The sequence below is a fragment of the Eubalaena glacialis genome, chromosome 10 (assembly GCF_028564815.1).
Source record: "Eubalaena glacialis isolate mEubGla1 chromosome 10, mEubGla1.1.hap2.+ XY, whole genome shotgun sequence".
NCBI classification, from domain to species: domain Eukaryota; kingdom Metazoa; phylum Chordata; class Mammalia; order Artiodactyla; family Balaenidae; genus Eubalaena; species Eubalaena glacialis.
In genome coordinates this window covers 51480369-51505396 of record NC_083725.1, presented here as the reverse complement: position 1 = coordinate 51505396, position 25028 = coordinate 51480369, and the positions used below count along the sequence as shown (strand labels likewise).

The 25028-nt window shown below is 42.6% G+C and overlaps 1 protein-coding gene across 1 annotated transcript in view; it reads left to right on the top strand.

The window, feature by feature from the left end:
- FAT3 (FAT atypical cadherin 3) overlaps positions 1-25028 on the top strand; it is a 573936-nt gene that overhangs the window by 471803 nt on the left and 77105 nt on the right. The window contains exons 10-13 of the mRNA XM_061202721.1: positions 465-4538; positions 8731-8927; positions 9947-10100; positions 12389-12622. Coding sequence (XP_061058704.1) covers positions 465-4538; positions 8731-8927; positions 9947-10100; positions 12389-12622 — 4659 coding nt within the window. The remainder of the gene's footprint in view (positions 1-464; positions 4539-8730; positions 8928-9946; positions 10101-12388; positions 12623-25028) is intronic.

The window sequence follows — 25028 nt, the reverse complement described above, 5'->3', positions numbered from 1 at the left end:
GGCAGGCGGATTCTTAACCATTGCACCACCAGAGAAATCCCTACACCCCTCTTTCTTATAACGTAGAACACAGAGTTATGGCACTGGTTTCAGGATAAATGTCTTTTTATCAGTGTCATTGGCATGTGCCAGCCCAGTCTGGGAATAAGAAAATCCTAAGCAGGAAAGTCTTTCCTACAAACTCTCCTATTTCCCAGTTTAGATGTACACAGAGCTGTGTTTTTGTTCTTGTTAACCTGGATTAAGAAGACACTGATCTGAAATTCACAATTTACTGGAAAACTCATTTCAGTTGCTTTTGAATACCCCTAAAAGGGAAGTCTCTCATTTTATTTCAGAATGAGGTGGAGTGAAAATGAATAATTGCTGTTTGCCATGTTGTGTAAAGTAGCCTTAAGATGAAGAGTGAATCTTCAGAAAATGACCCACTTGAACTCATTTCCCTGTTGATTTTTCTATTGTAGGGAACACTGGGAACACATTTAAGATAGAACCAGTCCTGGGCATCATCACTGTTTCTAAAGAGCCAGACATGACAACAATGGGCCAGTTTGTCCTGTCAGTCAAAGTCACGGATCAGGGTTCCCCGCCGATGTCTGCCACCGCGATTGTGCGAATTTCTGTCACCATGTCTGATAATTCTCACCCCAAGTTCACTCACAAAGACTACCAAGCAGAAGTAAATGAAAATGTTGATATTGGAACATCAGTCATTCTAATCTCTGCCATCAGTCAATCCACCCTCATTTATGAAGTCAAAGATGGAAACATTGATGGGATTTTCACCATAAATCCCTATTCTGGAGTCATCACCACACGGAAGGCACTGGATTACGAGCATACCTCCTCTTATCAGCTCATTGTCCAGGCCACCAACATGGCAGGAATGGCTTCCAACGTCACCGTCAATATTCAGGTTGTTGATGAAAATGATAATGCACCAGTTTTTCTCTTTTCTCAATATTCGGGTAGCCTAAGCGAGGCAGCCCCCATCAATAGCATCGTCAGGAGCTTGGACAACAGCCCGCTGGTGATTCGAGCCACCGATGCCGACAGCAATCGGAATGCTCTGCTTGTGTATCAGATTGTTGAGTCCACGGCCAAGAAGTTCTTCACGGTGGACTCCAGCACAGGTGCGATCAGAACAATCGCCAACCTGGACCATGAAACCATCGCCCATTTCCATTTTCATGTGCATGTGAGAGACAGTGGTAGCCCCCAGCTGACGGCAGAGAGCCCCGTTGAAGTCAACATAGAAGTGACAGATGTGAATGACAACCCACCTGTGTTCACTCAGGCTGTGTTTGAGACTGTCTTACTTCTACCTACCTATGTCGGAGTGGAGGTTCTGAAAGTTAGTGCCACGGATCCTGACTCCGAGGTGCCCCCAGAACTGACGTACAGCCTAATGGAAGGTAGCTTGGATCATTTTTTAATTGACTCAAATAGTGGAGTGCTCACTATTAAAAACAACAACCTCTCCAAAGATCACTACATGCTGATAGTTAAGGTGTCTGATGGAAAGTTCTATAGTACTTCCATGGTCACCATCTTGGTTAAAGAAGCCATGGACAGTGGCCTCCACTTTACACAAAGCTTTTACTCCACCTCCATCTCAGAGAACAACACGAACATAACCAAAGTTGCTATTGTCAATGCAGTGGGAAATCGCCTTAATGAGCCCTTAAAATACAGCATCTTAAATCCAGGAAATAAGTTCAGGATAAAATCTACCTCAGGGGTCATTCAGACCACCGGAGTCCCCTTTGACCGTGAAGAACAAGAGTTATATGAGCTGGTTGTGGAAGCCAGCCGAGAGCTAGACCATCTGCGGGTGGCAAGGGTGGTGGTCAGGGTTAACATCGAAGACATAAACGACAATTCTCCAGTCTTTGTGGGCCTCCCTTACTACGCTGCTGTGCAAGTTGATGCTGAGCCTGGCACCCTGATTTACCGAGTGACAGCCATTGACAAAGACAAAGGTGCAAATGGAGAAGTGACCTACCTCTTACAGGATGACTATGGCCACTTTGAAATTAACCCTAATTCAGGGAAAGTTATTTTAAAAGAAGCTTTCAACTCTGACTTGTCCAACATTGAGTATGGAGTCACCATCCTAGCCAAAGATGGTGGAAAACCCTCTTTGTCCACATCCGTGGAACTTCCCATCACTATTGTCAACAAAGCAATGCCTGTGTTTGATAAGCCCTTTTATACAGCATCCATCAACGAAGACATCAGCGTCAACAGCCCCATTCTAAGCATCAACGCCACCAGCCCAGAAGGCCAGGGCATCATATATATCATTATTGATGGGGATCTTTATAAACAATTTAACATTGACTTTGACACTGGGGTCCTGAAAGTCATTAGCCCTTTGGATTATGAAATTACATCTGTTTACAAGTTGACAGTAAGAGCCAGTGATGCCCTTACTGGGGCCAGGGCTGAAGTCACTGTTGACTTGCTACTTAATGATGTAAATGACAACCCCCCTATTTTTGATCAACCCACGTACAATACCACATTATCAGAAGCTTCTCTCATTGGGACACCTGTTTTACAAGTTGTCTCTACAGATGCAGACTCAGAAAACAATAAAATGGTCCATTATCAGATTGTCCAGGATACTTACAACAGCACGGATTATTTTCACATAGACAGTGCAAGTGGCTTAATCCTGACAGCGCGGATGCTGGACCATGAGTTAGTGCAACACTGCACTTTGAAAGTCAGAGCCACAGATAATGGCTTCCCATCACTGAGCAGCGAGGTCCTGGTTCATATCTACATCTCGGATGTAAATGACAACCCTCCAGTCTTTAATCAGCTCATTTATGAGTCATATGTGAGTGAATTAGCCCCCCGGGGCCATTTTGTAACTTGTGTGCAAGCCTCTGATGCAGACAGCTCTGATTTTGACCGGTTGGAATACAGCATTTTATCTGGGAATGACCGGACGAGCTTTCTGATGGACAGCAAGAGTGGCGTCATCACGCTCTCCAACCACCGGAAGCAGCGGATGGAGCCTCTGTACAGTCTCAATGTGTCCGTCTCTGATGGGCTGTTCACTAGCACTGCCCAGGTGCATATCAGGGTCCTCGGGGCCAACCTGTACAGCCCTGCCTTTTCGCAAAGCACCTATGTAGCTGAGGTGAGAGAGAACACGGCCGCTGGGACAAAGGTAATTCACGTTCGAGCCACGGATGGGGATCCAGGGACATATGGGCAGGTCAGCTATACCATCATCAATGACTTTGCTAAGGATAGATTCCTCATAGATGGCAATGGACAGGTCATCACAACAGAAAGGCTCGACCGGGAAAACCCTCTGGAAGGAGACATCAGTATTTTTTTGAGGGCCCTTGATGGTGGAGGGAGAACAACTTTCTGCACCGTGAGGGTGATTGTGGTGGATGAAAATGACAATGCCCCCCAGTTCACGACGGTGGAATACAGAGCCAGCGTCAGGGCAGATGTCGGACGGGGTCACCTGGTCACTCAGGTTCAAGCCATGGATCCAGACGATGGAGCGAATGCAAGGATTACTTATTCCCTCTATAGCGAGGCCTCGGTCTCAGTGGCTGACCTCCTGGAAATCGATCCTGACAATGGCTGGATGGTCACAAAGGGCCATTTTAACCAGCTGAAAAACACAGTGCTGTCCTTCTTTGTCAAAGCAGTGGATGGGGGCATTCCGGTGAAGCATTCCCTCATCCCCGTCTACATCCACGTCTTACCCCCTGAAACATTCTTGCCGTCCTTCACGCAGTCTCAGTATTCCTTCACCATTTCAGAAGATACAGCCATTGGGAGCACGGTGGACACCCTGAGGATTTTGCCCACTCAGAAAGTCAAGTTCAGCACAGTTAATGGGGAGCGGCTGGAAAATAACAAAGGAGCTGTCTTCATCATAGAACAGGAAACAGGCACGATCAAGCTGGACAAACGTCTTGACCATGAGATCAGCCCAGCTTTCCACTTCAAAGTAGCAGCCACTATACCCCTGGACAAGGTAGACATTGTGTTCACGGTGGATGTAGACATCAAGGTACTGGATCTGAATGACAACAAGCCAGTCTTTGAAACTTCAAGCTATGAGACGATCATCATGGAAGGGATGCCTGTGGGCACCAAACTCACGCAGGTGAGAGCCATCGATATGGACTGGGGAGCCAATGGGCAGGTCACCTACTCCCTCCACTCAGATTCCCAACCTGAAAAGGTGATGGAAGCGTTCAACATTGACAGCAACACAGGCTGGATCAGTACCTTGAGAGACCTGGATCACGAGACAGACCCCACGTTCACCTTCTCCGTGGTGGCCTCCGACCTCGGGGAGGCCTTCTCTCTTTCTTCCACAGCATTGGTCTCTGTCAGGGTGACGGATATAAATGACAACGCTCCGGTCTTTGCCCACGAGGTGTACCGAGGGAACGTGAAGGAGAGCGACCCTCCGGGCGAGGTGGTAGCTGTCCTCAGCACATGGGACAGAGACTCTTCTGACATCAATCGACAAGTGAGCTATCATATTACAGGTAAGTCTGTCACCCTTGGTTTTCACTATGTGCTCTGCTTTCTAAAGAAAGATGGAAGGTGGCAGAGGGGTAAGAGTAGAGAGAAGAAGGAAGATGAGATGAGGGTTTGAGAAGTTATCTTACCTCTCTGGGGCTGAGGAAAATATCTGAGTAGCGTCAGTTTTTTAGTTGTTACTAACTCAGCCTTAGTTTGGAGTTCATTGTTTTGCCTATGACGGATTACCCAGATTGGTACCCAGTCCTTGAGTCAATTTTTATCATTTAAAAAAGAGTCCAGCCAGATATCTCAGTGGAAGAAATGAAAATAACAGCTCTTTTTGATTGGGGGCGGGGGAATGTATTTTTTTTTAAGTATATTCCTTTCTCCTACTTTTTGTAGCGGTAAGAAAAATAAATAGCTTTACTTACATGTCTTTCCTGGTAGTAAAAACTCAGATGCGTGCACGCACACAACACACACTTATACAAATCAGAGGGCATGGTTCGACCTTTTGCTGAAAAATGTTAAATTATAACTCCAAGTCAAAGGGTATGTCTTCTGACATCACAATTTTCTTGGATCCCTTTTCTGTCTTTCCAGATAGTAAATAGCAGTTCAATAGGAAAGCCAAGATAGACAAATGAGGTCACCCAGAGTGCACAAAAAAAGTCACCATTACTCTAAGGGGCAGAGGATCTCATGTCAGAGTGAAGAAGGGGTGTCACTGATCAGGAATAGCTTTCTGGGGGTGACTGGCCTTAAACTGCAAAGAGGAGAGGGTTGGTGGTGTGGGAGCAGTCTTCCTAAAAACTATTTGGGGGTTTTAAAGCTAATATTTTGATGTCGTGACATTCAAAGGCAGAACATAAGCAAAGTGCCAAAAGATTTTAAAGAATCCATCCATACTCGTAGTCAGGTGGCCTCCCTTTAGAAAAACTACATTATTCAAAGTGAAAAATGAATTAATTAGAATGCCCTCAGGGCACAGAATCTGCTTAAGTACGTTAGTGGGAAAGTTAATTAATCACTGCAGAATAAGATCCACAGAAGAGCATATGTGTCATTGCTCGGGACCACAACACCTCCCCTCCACAGCACTACTCTTTTTCTTTATGGAACTGTTTTCTTGGTGCTGTTTTCTGTTTAAAGGTCTTAATGCATTTGTGCTTTGTCTGATACCGTTCACTGTGGGTTTTTTTTTTTCATTGAAATGTATGTTTCTGCAGTAAAGACATGAGTGATAGTGGTAAGGAAAGAAAGGTGAGTAAAGCATCAACTTTGATTTATTTGCATTCGGTTTCAGACAAAAAGCTTCTTAGGCATTCTTTTTTTTTTAAGTTTTTTTAAAATTTTTATTTATTTATTTTTGGCTGCGCACGGGCTTTCTCTAGTTGTGGCGAGCGGGGGCTACTCTTCATTGCAGAGTGCAGGCTTCTCATTGCGGTGGCTTCTCTTGTTGCGGAGCACGGGCTCTAGGCATGCGGGCTCCAGTAGTTGTGGCTCGCGGGCTCAGTAGTTGTGGCTCGTGGGCTCTAGAGCGCAGGCTCAGTAGTTGTGGTGCGCGGGCTTAGTTTCCGCGGCATGTGGGATCTTCCCAGACCAGGGCTTGAACCCGTGTCCCCTGCATTGGCAGGCAGATTCTTAACCACTGCACCACCAGGAAAGCCCTTCTTAGGCATTCTGAGGGATACTTTTCTATTTGGAAGAATGGTTAAATAATCAGCTTTAATTATTTACACATCGTCTCTGAATTCTCAGTGGATGGTTTAAGGGACCATCCCACTGACTTTACCAAAGTAATGAGAACAGAGTAGCTTCAAGCTACTGTTACTATTAGCCGTGCCAACCACCAACAGATTTTTATTAGATTTAACTTTTGCTTTTGATGTCACACAACTTGGCTGTGCTGCCACTGATGAACAGAGGACGATTAATCATTTTATTTCGCAAAAGAGCCGTGTGGGCCTGCACCAGAAGCATTTAATAGAGAGGTTACATTTGTGCATGCTGAAATCATATTCAACTGAAGTATAATTGAATCCTAGCCAGTGGTAGAGGAAAGTGATTTTCCAGGGAGGACCCCGTGCCTCACCAGAGCATGTTTCTCAGCCTCAACATTATTGGCACTGAGGGCTGGATAAGTCTCTGTTGTGGCGTTGTAGGATGATTACCAGCACCTCTGGTTTCTATCCACTAGATTCCAGTAGCACCACCACCAGCATCACCCCAGATGTGACGTTCAGAAATGTCTCTAGATGTTGACAAATGTCCCGGGGGTTTGCGCACAGCCACCGTCAGTTGAGAACCACTGCCCTAGAGGAATGTGCAGCCCTCACCTTCTCTGCACTGTCTGCCCAGTACGGTCCATTTATCCTGTCGTTGTGTTGCCAAAGTTTGGCCTCTGTGCACCGGTGTCAGATTAAATCTTGGAGACAGAGTTTTGGGTGAAGTAGAAAGAAATCGCTTTATTGCTTTGCCAGGCAGAGGGGGCCACAGCGGGCTAATACCCTCAAGCCTGTGTGTCCCACCCTGGAGAGGGTACTGAAGAGTCGTCCAGTGTTCAAGGAGCAGGGCGTGATCACCTCGTGGACATTCTGATTGGCTGATGGTGAGGTAGTGGGGAGTCAGCATCATCAACCTCCTTGTTCCAACTGGTCTGGGGTCTACGTGCTGGTGGGCAGCACACAGTTAAATTCTTCTACCTGGTGGAGGATTCAGTATCTGCAAAACAGCTCAAAGGACATGGCTCAGAATATTACCTGTAGCCCTTGAGGAAGAATAAAGGCCTTGACTTTGTTTAATGGCTAAAGTATTATTATTTTGTCTTGCTTGACTGTTTTCCTTTCTTTCTGCATTTTCTCACTTCTCTGATTGAATTTATTCTTTGATTAAAGTTTTCCTACAGACAAAAGGCAGGTGGAGGTCTATTCTAGGAAGGCCTCATAGGGTCCTGCTTGGTTACAGTTGTTCCACACTGCTGAGCCCCTGGATGCCCGTCCTCCCCGCCCCCCATGCCTTACATCCAGAGTGCAGTCTGACACTCAAAGTCCCACTACGTCTCACTCAGTCCCTCCGGCAGGACCGTGGGTTTGCCTTCTGTTCCTTTAAAGATTCATTGTAAGAAGGTGAGATGGCTCCACTTTTTCAGTGAAGCAGCAAGCAGTAGGCTTTCCTTATTTATTTGTTTATTGTCAGTCTTTCCCATCAGAAAGTGAGCTCCACCATGAGAGCAGGGATTTTTGTCACTTTTGTCCACTGCTGTAGCCCCACTGCCTGGCACGGTGCCTGGCCCAGAGCAGGTGACAAATACGTGTGAATGCCCAAACAAACGAGACAGCGATGACCTAACTGGATTCCAGACTTCTTGCCAGTTGTCTCGTCCAGTCTTCCTCCGTGTTTGAAGTGACATTATTTCCCCCTTCAGGTTTGGAAGGTCAAGGTGGTTTTCTTCTTCCTTCATCCAAGCTGCTTTTGTCTCCCTGTAATTCAGTGATGTGGGAAAGTAATATTGCTGGGGACTACATTCAGTGTTTCAGCCTCATCAAAAGCGGTTCCACTCCAGCTTTTCTACGTTTCTTCCATTTTCACCAGCTTCACTGTGTTAAATTTGATCTAATTGCAGTGCTTATCTTTGAACGGCTCCTGCAATGACCCTGCACTGGGGCTATTTAATCCTAATGGGTCTTCCTCTGTCACACAAACTTTTCTTCCCCAAACTTCAGTCCTTATAAGAAGAGCTGCTGTATGATAAAGCCTTCATTAAAAGATTCCTTAATAGAACTGACTGCCTTTCCTTGATTGCATAATCAACCAACGGCTAATGAAATTGTCTTGGTAACAAGAGCTATAGCGTATTACATCCTCTCTTGAGACGAAGTGGAAAGACAGTTGTATCAGCCCGATAAGAAGATTGATTGTTCACAGTTTGAATTTGATTGTCCTTAAGGGGAACTAAACAAGAGATCATCTCCAGCTTCTCTAAGTGCATTTTCTTCTCTTGGAAAGTTACTGTTTTACTTTCCACACAAGCCAAACATATAAATATCATGCTTTGTTGCAGGAGAGTCAAAAGGAAGTGAGTGTCAATTTTTTTTCAGCATCGTAAACGATGCAGTTTGAGAGGCACCTCGATGACCCCGCACAGGCCTCTCGCTGTAGGTGGAGATCAAAGCTTTTCATTTCACGTCTTCAAAAACTCTTTTTTCACCACAGGAGGGAACCCCCGAGGAAGGTTTGCCCTGGGCCTGGTGCAGAGCGAATGGAAGGTCTACGTGAAGAGACCTCTAGATAGAGAAGAACAAGACATTTACTTCCTCAATATCACCGCCACTGATGGGCTCTTTGTCACTCAGGCCATGGTGGAAGTGACTGTCAGTGATGTGAATGACAACAGCCCAGTGTGTGATCAGGTGAGATTTGCGGCTGTGTCAGATATATCACTGCTTTTTACTCTGCTTATCTAAAATTAAGTCAAAACCCATTTCACTTTTCTCCTTAAGGCCAGGCTGCTTTCTCATCTTATCTCCTTAATTAATGAGCTCCAAATGGATATAAGAGGGTAAGAGGTGGACTCTAGGATGAAATATTATAAACATGAAAAGAGTATAGTTAGCACGATCAGTACCTAATTCTGCCCACCAAAAAAATCAAACAAACAAAAAAATAAAACCAGGAGTCTCAAAATTAAATAATTTTTAAGGACTCATAAAGGACACTAGGAATTTTTCTGTCTGAATCACCGATTTCATAAAAGAAGAATGGACCACTCAAAAGTATGAATTACTTTTTTTGTATAAGGTTACACAGCTGGTTGGTAGCAACGATGGTAATGAAGCTGGGTCTCCAGACCCCTTATGAAGTGGCCTTTCCACCACAGTTCAAAGCGTGACAGCGAATGCAAGGTGCCAGTCATTGATTTTATTTCCTTTCTTACCAAAGTTAAATCACCCTTCCTTTACCTTTTCCTTACATGTGGATTGAGAGACAATATTGGTGCTCTTTAGCTCAGAAAAGTGTAGCAAATAGATTTAGTCTCTCATACTAATGCCAGATGTTAGTAGTGGCTCTTTAAAGAGTTGAAGGGTCCCAAGGATTAAGAGTAGCATGATCGATATGTGATGTGGGTCATGGTTCCACAGGGGTGGGGATTTTTGTCTGTTTTCTTCTCCGTTGTACTTCTAGCATCTCAGTGGTACCTAGCACATAGTAGGTGCCCAATCAGTAGTTGTTGGTGATGAGCATGGGATGGGCAGGGCAAGAGTTAGTCTCTGTTTCATCATATGGTGTAAGATGATTCTGTGGTAAAGGAAGAACATAAGTGAAGATAAATTATGCGAATGCATTTTTAAAGAAATCATTTATAATGCTAAATATGGCAACTGCCTCACAAATACTAATGATTTAATGACTTTTCTTTACCTTTGCCTAGGTTGCATATACAGCATTATTTCCCGAAGACATTCCATCGAACAAAATCATCCTGAAGGTCAGTGCCAAGGATGCTGATATTGGATCCAATGGAGATATACGATACTCACTCTATGGATCTGGAAACAATGAATTTTTTCTAGATCCACAAAGTGGTAAGGCGAAATTTATTCTTTGGGTAAATGCCATTGTTAACCCATGAGAGAAGTTAAACTCTCACATGGTCTTATCACTAGGGGGTAGTTAGTAGACAAGAGCCTTGACATGATGCCCTGCTATCTTGGACTCTTAAGAAATACTAGTAGGACATGGTGTTTGGAGGGCAGAAACCTCATTTGGCCTATAAAACTTGCCCTGACTTTACCTACATTTAGCAGCACCAAGTAATCAGATGTGTCTGTTTGCTTCTCCTCTTTCTCGTATCCATGAGTTAAAGCAGCTGACCTATAAATAGTATAAATAGAATTCTATCACAAATGCAAGTTTCCATGCAAACCAGACAGCAGTGCATAGTAAGGAGAGTTTTGCCCTGTTGAAATCCCTTTTGGGTCCCTATGCTTATTAACATACTTGTCTGGTTTTTATTCATCATTCCTGTCTAGTTTCTCCAAAGCTATGAGTCCTCTGACTTGCTTACATATGGAGGTAAAATTTATAAGGTGAAAGGTTATGTACACTAAAGGCAGATGCCCGCATTGAAGGCCATAGATAATGGAAATATAGCATTTTCTATGGAGGTAAATTATCTCAGTGTTGTGTATTGGATGGCCCATCCATTGACAATTTTTAAATGAAGTGTAAAGATTGAATAATTTGCATATTTCCAGTGTTGTGTTCGTCATAATGAACAATAACTAATTTCTGAGTCTCCAGAAGGTATTGGCTCCTCCCTAGCCCTCTCCCATGTCCGGTGCATCTTACTGGGAAGGGCTTAGCTACATAACAATATGCTAGTTGGCTAAAGAGGCCTGGCAATTTTTTATTGAATAGGTAACATTTATTAACTACTAGACCTAAAAGTACTTTATGGGATATTTGTGTTCGATTCCAAGATGAACCAAACAAAGCATCCCCAAGGGATATTGTAACCCAGTGGAGAAGACAGAGCTGTAAGTCAATACTAATAATAACAGAAATAACAGCAATAACAGTGAAAGACAGAATGAGTGCCCGGGAGAGATAGCAGGAGAGATATATCTGGGCACAGAGGAAGAAGTAGCTAATATTCTGATAAGAGAGAAGGAGAAACTTTTAAAGCAGAGCTGGCATTTGAACTGAGCCAGGATTCTAGGAGCTAAAGCAGGACACTGCCGGTCACGGGGGCAGCGTGGGCAGAGAGCACGGCACATCCAGGGAAAGCTGTGTACAACATTGTCACTGGTCAGAGGAGCCACAGAATGGCTCGTGAGAAAAGTGGTGGAAAAATAAATTTAGGTCAGATTTTGGAGGGTCTTGAATGCCCAACTGAAAAACCACTGGGTGTTTTGGAGAAGGGGAAAATGATCCAGGCTAGATTTGAGAACTGGCTGCAGTCAGGAAGCCATAGGAGGAACAGCTTTATAAATATATAGGGCTTCGTCACAATGACTTCTACTAATTTTATTAAGAGTACATAATAATATTTCATGAGTCCTACTTTTCACCAGACAGTATTTATTCAGGTCTGTCATTGTGCTTATTGCCATTATCCATTGAAATTTAGGTAACAAGAATAACAAAATCCCCACAGGGGCTGACACTCAGGACCAGTACAGCTATCCGAGTGATTAAAATACAGACATAACCTCCCTCCATGTTGGTTGCCAAAGGGCTGCTGCTTTAAGCTTCTCCGATAACCCCCCACTGGAATCCTCCCCCAGCAACCACAGGCCCTACCACTATCCAGCAAGTGGGGTTTGCCTGGCACAGTAGGACTCCTTCATGACCTCTTTCTGCTAAAGCCAGCCTGTTTTGACTGTTTTTCTCTAAAAGATGGGGTAAAAAAAAATGTTAAATATCTGGAAGCAAACAGACTGCCCCTTCTGAGTTTACAAATCATTGACCTGATTGACCGTCAGAGAACTAAGGATACTGGTCCATTCTTCATGCTTTTTCTGGAGAAAATCCAGAAACAAGGCCAATCTCCAGGGCAGTTCTTGAGAGGTTTAAAGAGGCACGGAGCTTCTCCATGCTGCCAAGAGAAGGAATCCCTGAAACAAGAGGCTTCACAGTGGGATTAATTCATCTGAAGGCCGTACAGTTGGTTTTTTGTTGCGTCCAGAATCCCGTCACTTTTTCCCTGATGCTTAAAAAAATTGAACTTGCTCGATTTTTCAAAGCATGAGGCGCTGGAGCCAAATGTCAGTGATCCTTCCTGTACTGGGGATTCTGTGTGCACAATAATTGATTCTCTGCTCTTCAAAGAAAGACAGTTTTTGAAAAGCTAGGCCATTTATTTTCACAGGTGAGTTAAAAACCTTGGCTCCGTTGGACCGGGAGAGGGTCCCTGCGTACAGCCTCATCGCCAGGGCCACCGACGGGGGTGGCAGGTTCTGCCAGTCTGACGTCCGTCTGATCCTGGAGGATGTGAACGATAACCCCCCAGTGTTTTCGTCCGACCACTATAACGCCTGTGTCTACGAGAACACAGCCACCAAGGCTCTGTTGACCAGAGTTCAAGCAGTAGATCCCGATGTCGGTAAGTCGGCTGCACCAATGGGATGCCTCGCTGTTTGTACATTTGACACATCTTCAGGTGCTCCCTGTCCTTTAGTTTCATCAGCCCACCTTGGCTCCTTATCATGAAAACAAGTACATTAAACCACATTCCAGCTCTTCCACTGACACACTTCATAGGCACAAGAGAACTCTGCAAGGCGTCTTCCCGCCTCTTTCTAGGATTTGAAGAAGCGATACTATGAATTCCTTTACCTTTTAACAAAGAGCTTGGGGTTTGCATTTTTTTTAACCTTTACAATAAAAATAATAGCTTTCTTACTTGCCCATTCCTCCTGAACATAGTTAAAATGCTGTGTTGTGTGGCAGGGAGAATTCATTTCCATTTCTATAAAGAATTGCATCCCATGCTTTAGCTGAAATACGGCAATCTCGATTTACGGTGGTACCCCATAGTGCAAAGACCAATTACTAAATGTGCTGCCAGGCCAATGTGGATTTTTTTTAACTGCCGTTTTCCAGAGTATTTTGCTCATATAAACTGACATTACTAGGAGGGGTGTGGGTGTGGGCGATAAGAAGGAATTAGAATTGAAAGTTGCTAATAAAGTTTGTGTTCCAATCCACTTTACATAATGAGATGGTGAGTTAGAAAAGACCGGAGTTAATTGCTAGGTAGTCCTTCTGAGAATGCATAAGTTATTGAGGTGACTGCATGATGGAATCTAAATACGAAAGGGCATATAGACAGCCTCTTGGTTGTGCATTTTAAGAGCTGTAAATCAGGGGACTGGGGAATGATGGGGTGTGTCTGTTATGCTAAACAGGCCTTTATATAATTCAGGGTCTTATTGCTTAATTGTGAATTGAAAGAAAAATTATTGGACTAATGGAAAAGTAAATACATGATAATTAGTTGAAAACAAATGTAGAGCCCAGGGTCTCTGCATATTTCCCCTTAGAGAAATTAGTGGCTACACTATGAATTATTGTTCTTACCTCATTAGCATAATTTTTGAGGCTGAGAACCAACCCTTTAAAAATCTGCATATTGTAAAGCTTGGTAAAAAAAAAATGATAAACAGGAAAAGACTCTTTTCTTTTTGGCTGTGCCACATGGCTTATGGGATCTTAGCTCCCCGACCGGGCCCTTGGCAGTGAAAACGCCGAGTCCTAACCACTGGACCACCAGGGAATTCCGGAAAAGACTCTTTTATTGATTTATAATTATGTAATACTTACAAATACTCTTTTTTAAATGAGGATTGGAAAACATTCTGTGGACTTTTTTTTTTTTTTTAAGATTTATTGATTGATTGATTGATTGATTGCTATGTTGGGTCTTCGTTTCTGTGCGAGGGCTTTCTCTAGTTGCGGCAAGTGGGGGTCACTCCTTATCGCGGTGCGCGGGCCTCTCACCGTCGTGGCCTCTCTTGTTGCAGAGCACAGGCTCCAGACGTGCAGGCTCAGTAGTTGTGGCTCACGGACCTAGTCGCTCCGCGGCATGTGGGATCTTCCTAAACCAGGGCTCGAACCCGTGTCCCCTGCATTAGCAGGCAGACTCTCAACCACTGCGCCACCAGGGAAGCCCCTCTGTGGACTCTTGATAGCAGACTTTTGGGGAAAAGAGGACAGAAATCATGTAAAAGAATCATTAATAATTTAAATTTGACTCTCAGAATGTGTAATGGTGCCAGAGATGAAATTTTAAGATCTAAAAATTTTTTAATTTAAATTAAAATTTCAATTTTAAAAAATTGGAGTTTTTCTACTCACCTCCTTCCTAAAGGAACTGGGTATGCTCTATGTACTAGAGATTGAACACAGAGGGCGTCTGATCAGTGCACATGGTGTTTCAGACAGTGGAGGTGGGGAGAGGTTATTGACTCGCAGATGTGGTTGTACTGGAGGGTATGCAGTTAGCTTCGTCCTTTTCACTTCTTCTGAGTCAGCTGTCCGGGTCGGCAGTTGGGGAAGAAGGGTTGGCCAGACTCTGGGCATTAGCAGGACAGAGATGATAAAGCCTTTCAAAGACCAAACCCAGAATAACGACCTTATCAGCACCTCCCTCTGCGCATTTTCACTAATTAGCAAAAAGTTAGCTTAACACCCAGAGCTTCCGACAGACACGGAGGTTATGAGTGCTGCTCATATAAGATGTGTTCACCAGGCTATTGTATTCGCTTCCGGAAAACCAGAGCGTAGGATACCAGATTCTGGGTCATAGTCTCAGTTTTTGTAGAACTCATTTAGCTTTAAAAAAATAAAAACTAAGACAGCCGGGGAAGAACAAATGAATACCTCTAAAAAGACAAGCTGAGCACCTGCTATTTCCAGGCACCATGCTGAGGAGGTGGGTGTGAAGGTCTTGGTCAGAGGCTGCAGGGGGATTCCAGAGTCAAACCCACATTCTCCAGAGTCCCGGGCATCAGTGACTGGGGGCTCATGCCATTTTCATTAGCAGCCTGATTCCCCATTTCTCCGTCTTCTGTAAGGCAGCCCAGAGGAGCGTCAGCCGCATACTGAGATGACCAGTTTGTGGAGTGGGCGAATCATCTGGTGGCCAAGCTCAGCCTCTGGCCTGAAGCTGAGTGTGCACATGAATCGTTAAGACTGAATCCAGCCCTCCAGTATCTTTAGTTTGGCTTACATACAGTGTTCCAAAAAGTTTGAATTAATTGTCAATAAAAGTCAAGAGATATTTATTTGAATTTTCAATTTCTGGCATTTTCTAAACACAGCATTCAGAAGACTCAGCAATTCCAGGTGCACAGTCCCACCATGGTAGGAGCCTAATAGCAGCTGCCCCCTTGATACCAGCCAGCTCTCACCCTCCCAGTCCCCAGCCATCTCACTTACTTATGTCACCATCTGACTTCATAGGCCCCTCTCTAAAGTGACAAGGAAATGTCTGATTTTTAAAGAACTTTTAATTTTGAAATAATCATAGGTTCACAGGAAGTTGCCAAAAACAAAAATGTACAGGAGGTGGCATGTACTTTTCACCCAACCCTTTCTCCCAATGATACCAACTTGCATAACTGTAGTACACTCAGATTTTGGCGCAGGTGCGTGTATGTGTGTGTGGTTGTGTGTGTGTGTTGTGGTTGTGTGTGTGTAGTTGTGTGGTTGTGTGTGTGGGTGTGTGTATGTGTGGTTGTGTGTGTGTGGTTGTGTGTGTGTGTGGTTGTGTGTGTGTGGTTGTGTGTGTGTGTGGTTCTATGCAGTTTTATTACCTGTGCAGCCTCATGTAACCACCATACCCACCTCCTCCGCACACTTCCTTCCCAGTCTCTAACCCCTGGCAACCACTAATCTCCGTATCTATAATTTTGTTATTTCACAAATGTTATTTAAATGGAATTGTGTAGTTTGTCACCTTTTGAAAATGGCCTTTTTCACTCAGCATCATTCCTTTGAGATCCATCCAAGTGGTCTAATTGGTTTCTGACCCTAGTGAAGAACATTGGTTCCATTTGTAAAAATGACAGGGCTATTTGGTTCATGAAACTTCTTTTGTTAAGCATATTCCTTTACCTAAAGTTACAAACGATTTCAACAGCATTTGGCTGCAGTATATACTAAGTCACTGTAAACCGCAGAAAAAAGACAAAGATATATTAATCTGAAATCTGATTCCATTGTTTCATAAATTCAGAATACTTACAGTGACTTGCTAACCTTTCATATCCTGGTTTTCTAATTTTAAAAAATATTATTGCTTTTAGCCAAACAACTCTTTTCCTATGCCAAATTCATTATTCATAATGAACCAACTGCCTAGGTCAGGAATAAAATAAAAAACAGAGGAAGACAAGACCATTTTAGCACCCAATTTATGAGTTCTAAGAAATAGCATGGCAACTGTCTAGATTTCAGCGTTAAATTCTTAGTTTTCCTGTAAAATGGAAACATCCTCAATCCCATGAACTAATGACATGACTTTATGACCTAACATTTATAAAAATTTAATCCTTTCAGTAAAGATTAGGAGACCTTTTGTTGCACCACCTCCTCTTAAGGTAGGATTTGTGTCCAGGTTCTCAATTTTGAGGGTTTTTTAAGCTAGCAAAGGGAATATGCAGAGGTGAAAATCGGAGCTAAAATCTGTGACCATTTTAGGCAAAGTGACATGGAAATAAAATGTAAACTTGCACAGGAAAATATGCCAGGGACCATGATTTATTGAGAGGCCAATGTCCAGATATTTGAGATTCAAGAGGACATATTTTTCGTCTTATGGATCGGGGACATAAAGCGAGGAAATGTTCTAATGAGCAACTCACTCCTTTCCTGTAAAATATTTCCTACAAAGTTTAGAACTTCTTTCAGGGATTTTGGAGAAACTTGGAAGCTTGTAACATGCATTACATTTATTTTCCATTCAATATAACGGATATTTAATGAGTAGCTACGTAGCAGGCATTCTAGAAGGGACTATACAAGGAATGTGCAGTGACAGGCCCAGGTTCTATGCAGTAGTGAAGGGCATGAATCAGCAACACATAGACCGTGAATAAAAGGCAGAGCTCGCAGAATGAATGGGATTCAACAGGCGGAGGGAGAAAGGCCTTCAGGAAGACAGGAACCAGGAGGATGGAGTTGCAAAGCTGGGAAACTCTGGACCCAATTAAATAGTTGGGAGATCATCACATGGTCAAGGACAGAGAGAAGGAAGTGAGATGAGAGAAGGCATCTGGGCCTGGTTGTGGTGGTTCACAAAGACCAGGAATTGTGTGCTTAAACCAATAGATAGAAGAGCGCTTTGGAGAAAAGAAATGCATCAGTTCTGGTTTTGGGAAATGCTAATCTGATAGGAGCATCTAACATGGGCATTAGGAAATCTTCTAGGAGAGTATCAAGACAGATCACAGGGGTCAGAATTCGAGTAGTAGCTTTGGGATTTAAAAGGAAGGAGCAGGGACTTCCCTGGTGGTCCAGTGGCTAAGACTCCACGCTCCCAATGCAGGGGGCCCAGGTTTGATCCCTGGTCAGGGAACTAGATCCCCCATGCCACAACTAAGAGTTCACATGCCGTAACTAAAGATCCCGCATGCTGCAATGAAGATCCTACACACGGCAACAAAGATACCGCATGCCGCAACTAAGACCTGGCGCAGCCAAATAAATAAATAAAAGGAAGGAGCAGAGGAGAGAGAGATTTTACATGTGAAATCTGTCGATTTTGGTACTGACTGGATTGAAGGCACAATGGACAGGCTAGACAAAAACTCAAACTCGTGCACCAGGTGCAGGTGCTACTTGCACAGAAATAGCTTAGGTGGCCTGAAGCAGGACCTGGTGTAGAAAGATGAAAAACTGGAGACACATTGGGAATGAAAGTACAGTCCTTCAGGAAAAAGTCAGGAATAAAGATAACAAGTTTGTTAATCATGACAGAGTAGGAAGGCTTTGCCTTCGAGGGGTTTACAGTCACAGTGGGAAACAGGCAAGCACAAAAGAACATTCAAAGAAAAATGGAATCAATGTTATAATAGAGTTGCATCTGTAAAAGTAGGAATTTTGCTTATTTTTTAATTTAATTTCTATTTTACATTGGAGTACAGTTGATTTACAATGTTGTGTTAGTTTCAGGTGTACAGTAAAGTGATTCAGTTATACATATACCTATATTCATTCTTTTGCAGAATTTTTTCCCATATAGGTTATTACAGAATATTGAGTAGAGTTCCCTAAACTATACAGTAGGTCTTTGTTGATTATCTGTTTTATGTATAGTAGTGTGTATATGTTAATCCCAGACTCCTAATTTATCCCTCCCCCCATGTTTCCCCTTTGGCAATCATAAGTTTGTTTTCAAAGTCTGTGAGTCTGTTTCTGTTTTGTAAATAAGTTCATTTGTACCATTCTTTTAGATTGCACATATAAGCAATATCATATGATATTTGTCTTTCTCTGTCTGACTTACTTCACTTAGTATGATAATCTCTAGGTCCATCCATGTTGCTGCTAATGACATTATTTCATTCTTATTTGTGGCTAAGTAATATTCCATTGTATATATGTACCACATCTTTTTGTCCATTCCTCTCTCAATGGACATTTAGGTTGCTTCCATGTCTTGGCTTTGTAAATAGTGCTGCAATGAAGATTGGGGTGCATGTATCTTTTGGGATTATGATTTTCTCTGGAAAAAATAGGGATTTTGTAAGGATTAGTCAATACATGTAAAATGCTAGCACAGGTCCCTGTGGGAACATGAAAACATGAGCAATGAATTTTCAAGTGGGACAATTCAGGAAGGATTCACAAAGTGGTATTAGCATTTAAGTTGGGTTTTAAGGGTTGGGGCTTTTCAGAGACCTTCAAGATGTCGGAAGAGTAAGGCGTGGAGATCACCTTCCTCCCCACAAATACATCAGAAATACATCTACATGTGGAACAACTCCTACAGAACACCTACTGAACGCTGGCAGAAGACCTCAGACCTCCCAAAGGGCAAGAAACTCCCCACGTACGTGGGTAGGGCAAAAGAAAAAACAGAGACAAAAGAATAGGGACAGGACCTGCACCAGTGGGAAGGAGCTGTGAAGGAGGAAAGGTTTCCACACACTAGGAAGCCCCTTCACTGGTGGAGATGGGGTGTGGCAGGGGGGAAGCTTCGGAGCCACGGAGGAGAGCGCAGCAACAGGGGTGCGGAGGGCAAAGCGGAGAGATTCCCGCACAGAGGATTGGTGCTGACCAGCATTCACCAGCCCGAGAGGCTTGTCTACTCACCCACCGGGACAGGCAGGGGCTGGGAGCTGAGGCTCGGGCTTCGGAGATCGGATCCCAGGGAGAGGACTGGGGTTGGCTGCGTGAACACAGCCTGAAGGGGGCTAGTGCGCCACAGCTAGCCGGGAGGGAGTCCGGGAAAAGGTCTGGAACTGCCTAAGAGGCAAGAGACCATTGTTTTTGGGTGCCTGAGGAGAGGGGATTCACAGTACCACCTAAACGAGCTCCAGAGACGGGCGCGAGCCATGGCTACCAGGGCAGACACCAGAGACGGGCATGAAACGCTAAGGCTGCTGCTGCAGCCACCAAGAAGCCTGTGTGCAAGCACAGGTCACTCTCCACACCTCCCCTCCCGGGAGCCTGTGCAGCCCACCACTGCCAGGGTCCCATGATCCAGGGACAACTTCCCCGGGAGAACACACGGCACGCCTCAGGCTGGTGCAACGTCACGCCGGCCTCTGCTGCCGCAGGTTCGGCCCGCAACCGTACCCTTCCCTCCCCCCGGCCTGAGTGAGCCAGAGCCCCCGAATCAGCTGCTCCTTTAACCCCGTCCTGTCTGAGCGAAGAACAGACGCCCTCAGGCGACCTACACGCAGAGGCGGGGCCAATCCAAAGCTGAACCCCAGGAGCTGTGCAAACAAAGAAGAGAAAGGGAAATCTCTCCCAGCAGCCTCAGGTGCAGTGGATTAAATCTCCACAATCAACTTGATGTACCTGCATCTCTGGAGTACCTGAATAGACAAAGAATCATCCCAAAATTGAGGCACTGGACTTTGGGAGCAATGATATATTTTTTTTTTTTCCTTTTTTTCTTTTTGTGAGTGTGAATGTGTATGCTTCCTTGAGTGATTTTGTCTGTATAGCTTTGCTTTTACCATTTGTCCTAGGGTTCTGTCTGTCTGTTTACTTTTATTTTTATTTTTTTAAGTATAGTTTTTAGTGCTTGTTATCATTGGTGGATTGGTTTTTTCGTTTGGTTGCACTCTTTTTTCTTTCTTTCTTTTCTTTTTTTTATTACTTTTTAATTTTTAATATTTATTTTTTATTTTAATTACTTTATTTTATTTTATTTTATTGTTTTCTTTCTTTCTTTCTTTTTTTCTCCCTTTTCTTCTGAGCCATGTGGCTGACAGGGTCTTGGTGCTCTGGCCGGGTGTCAGGCCTGTGCTTCTGAGGTTGGAGAGCCAAGTTCAGGACATTGGTCTACCAGAGACCTCCCAGCTCCACATAATATCAAACGGTGAAAGCTCTCCCAGAGATCTCCATCTCAACACTAAGACCCAGCTCCACTCAACCACGAGCAGGCTACAGTGCTGGACACCCTATGCCAAACAACTAGCAAGACAGGAACACAACCCCACCCATTAGCAGAGAGGCTGCCTAAAATCATAATAAGGTGACAAACACCCCAAAATACACCACCGGACGTGGTCCTGCCCACCAGAAAGACAATATGCAGCCTTATCCACCAGAAAGTAGGCACTAGTCCCCTCCACCAAGAAGCCTACACAACCCACTGAACCAACCTTAGCCACTGGGGGCAGACACCAAAGACAATGGGAACTACGAACCTGCAGCCTGTGAAAAGGAGACCCCAAACACAGTAAGTTAAGCAAAATGAGAATACAGAGAAACACACAGCAGATGAAGTAGCAAAGTAAAAACCCACCAGACCAAACAAATGAAGAGGAAATAGGCAGTCTACCTGAAAAAGAATTCAGAGTAATGATAGTAAAGATGATCCAAAATCATGGAAATAGAATGGAGAAAATACAAGAAACGTTTAACAAGGGCCTAGAAGAACTAAAGAGCAAACATACAATGGTGAACAACACAATAAATGAAATTAAAAATTCTCTAGAAGGAATCAATAGCAGAATAACTGAGGCAGAAAAACGGGTAAGTGACCTGGAAGATAAAATAGTGGAAATAACTACTGCAGAGCAGAATAAAGCAAAAAGAATGAAAAGAATTGAGGACAGTCTCAGAGACCTCTGGGACAACATGAAACACACCAACATTTGAATTATAGGGGTCCCAGAAGAAGAAGAGAATAAGAAAGGGACTGAGAAAATATTTGAAGAGATTATAGTTGAAAACTTCCCTAATATGGGAACGCAAATAGTCAATCAAGTCGAGAAAGTTCTGAGAGTCCCATACAGGATAAATTCAAGGTGAAACATACCAAGACACATATTAATCAAACTATCAAAAATTAAATACAAAGAAAATATATTAAAATCAGCAAGGGAAAAACAACAAATAACATACAAGGGAATCCCCATAAGGTTAACAGCTGATCTTTCAACAGAAACTCTGCAAGCCAGAAGGGAGTGGCAGGACATATTTAAAGTGATGAAAGGGAAAAACCTACAACCAAGATTACTCTACCCAGCAAGGATCTCATTCAGATTCGACGGAGAAATTAAAACCTTTACAGACAAGCAAAACCTAACAGAATTCAGCACCACCAAACCAGCTTTACAACAAATGCTAAAGGAACTTCTCTAGGCAGGAAATACAAGAGAAGGAAAAGACCTACAATAAAAAACCCAAGACAATTAAGAAAATGGTAATAGGAACATACATATCGATAATAACCTTAAATGTAAATGGATTAAATGCTCCAACCAAAAGACATAGACTGGCTGAATGGATACAAAAACAAGACCCCTATATATGCTGTCTACAAGAGACCCACTTCAGACCTAGGGATACATACAGACTGAAAGTGAGGGGATGTAAAAGATATTCCATGCAAATGGAAATCAAAAGAAAGCTGGAGTAGCAATTCTCATATCAGACAAAACAGACTTTAAGACAAAGACTATTACAAGAGACAAAGAAGGATACTACATAATGATCAATGGACAATCCATGAAGAAGATATAAGAATTATAAATATTTATGCACCCAACATAGGAGCACCTCAATACATAAGGCTAATGCTAACAGCCATAAAAGGGGAAATCGACAATAATACACTCATAGTAGGGGACTTTAACACCCCACTTTCACCAATGGACAGATCATCCAAAATGAAAATAAATAAGGAAACACAAGCTTTAAATGATACATTTAACAAGATGGACTTAATTGATATTTATAGGACATTCCATCCAAAAACAACAGAATACACATTCTTCTCAAGTGCTCATGGAACATTCTCCAGGATAGATCATATCTTGGGTCACAAATCAAGCCGTGGTAAATGTAAGAAAACTGAAATCGTATCAAGTATCTTTTCCGACCACAACGCTTTGAGACTAGATATCAATTACAGGAAAAAATCTGTAAAAAATACAAACAAATGGAGACTAAATAATACACTACTAAATAACCAAGAGATAACTAAAGAAATCAAAGAGGAAATCAAAAAATTCCTAGAAACAAATGACAATGAAAACGCCATGACCCAAAACCTATGGGATTCAGCAAAAGCAGTTCTAAGCAGGAAGTTTATAGCAATATAATCCTACCTCAAGAAACAAGAAACGTCTCGAATAAACAACCTAACCTTACACCTAAAGCAATTAGAGAAAGAAGAACAAAAAGACACCAAAGTTAGCAGAAGGAAAGAAATCATAAAGATCAGATCTGAAAAAATGAAAAAGGAATGAAGGAAACAGTAGCAAAGATCAATAAAACTAAAACCTGGTTCTTTGAGAAGGTAAACAAAATTGATAAACAGTTAGCCACACTCATCAAGAAAAAAAGAAGACTCAAATCAATAGAATTAGAAATGAAAAAGGAGAAGTAACAACTGACATTGCAGAAGTACAAAGGATCATAAGAGATTACTACAAGCAACTCTATGCCAATAAAATGGACAACCTGGAAGAAATGGACAACTTCTTAGAAAAGCACAACCTTCCAAGACTGAACCAGGAAGAAATAGAAAATATAAACAGACCAATCACAAACACTGAAATTGAGACTGAGATTTAAAATGTTTCCACAAACACAAGCCCAGGACCAGATGGCTTCACAGACGAATTCTATCAAACATTTAGAGAATAGCTAACACCTATCCTTATCAAACTCTTCCAAAATATAGCAGAGGGAGGAACACTCCCAAACTCATTCTACGAGGCCACCATCACCCTGATACCAAAACCAGACAAAGATGTCACAAAAAAAGAAAACTACAGGCCAATATCACTGATGAACATAGATGCAAAATTCCTCAACAAAATACTAGCAAATAGAATCCAACAGCACATTTAAAGGATCAGACACAATGATCAAGTGGGGTTTATCCCAGGAATAATCCCGGCAAGGAGTCTTCAATATACACAAATCAATCAATGTGATATACCATATTAACAAATTGAAGAATAAAAACCATATGATCATCTCAATAGATGCAGAAAAAGCTTTCGACAAAATTCAACACCCATTTATGATAAAAACCCTCCAGAAAGTAGGCATAGAGGGAACTTACCTCAACATAATAAAGGCCATATATGACAAACCCACAGCCAACATCATTCTCAATGGTGAAAAACTGAAACCATTTCCACTAAGATCAGGAACAAGACAAGGTTGCCCACTCTCACCACTATTATTCAATATAGTATTTCAAGTTTTAGCCACAGCCATCGGAGAAGAAAAAGAAATAAAAGGAATCCAAATCGGAAGAGAAGTAAAGCTGTCAGTGTTTGCAGAGGACATGATACTATACATAGAGAATCCTAAAGATGCTTCCAGAAAACTACTAGAGCTAATCAATGAATTTGGTAAAGTAGCAGGATACAAAATTAATGCACAGAAATCTCCTATACACTAATGATGAAAAGTCTGAAAGAGAAATTAAGGAAACACTCTCATTTACCATTGCAATGAAAAAAAAAAAAAAACCTAGGAATAAACCTACCTAGGGAGACAAAAGACCTTTATGCAGAAAACTATAAGACACTGATGAAAGAAATTAAACATGATACAAACAGATGGAGAGATATACCATGTTCTTGGATTGGAAGAATCAACATTGTGAAAATGACTATACTACCCAAAGCAATCTACAGATTCAATGCAATCCCTATCAAACTACCAATGGAATTTTTCAAAGAAGTAGAACAAAAAATTTCACAATTAGTATGGAAACACAAAAGACCCCCAATAGCCAAAGCAATCTTGAGAAAGAAAAACGGAGCTGGAGGAATCAGGTTCCTGGCCTTCAGACTATACTACAAAGCTACAGTAATCAAGACAGTATGGTACTGGCACAAAAACAAATATAGATCAACAGAACAGGATAGAAAGCCCAGAGAGAAACCCACGCTCATATGGTCACCTTATTTTTGATAAAGGAGGCAAGAATATACAATGGAGAAAAGACAGCCTCTTCAATAATTGGTGCTGGGAAAACTGGACAGCTACATGTAAAAGAATGAAATTAGAACACTCCCTAACACCATACACAAAAATAAACTCAAAATGGATTAAAGACCTAAATGTAAGGCCAGGCACTATAAAACTCTTAGAGGAAAACATAGACAAAACACTCTATGACATAAATCACAGCAAGATCCTTTTTGACCGAATTCCTAGATAAATGAAGATAAAAGCAAAAATAAACAAATGGGACCTAATGAAACTTAATAACTTTTGCACAGCAAAGGAAACCATAAACAAGACGAAAAGACAACCCCTAGAATGGGAGAAAATATTTGCAAATGAAGCAACTGACA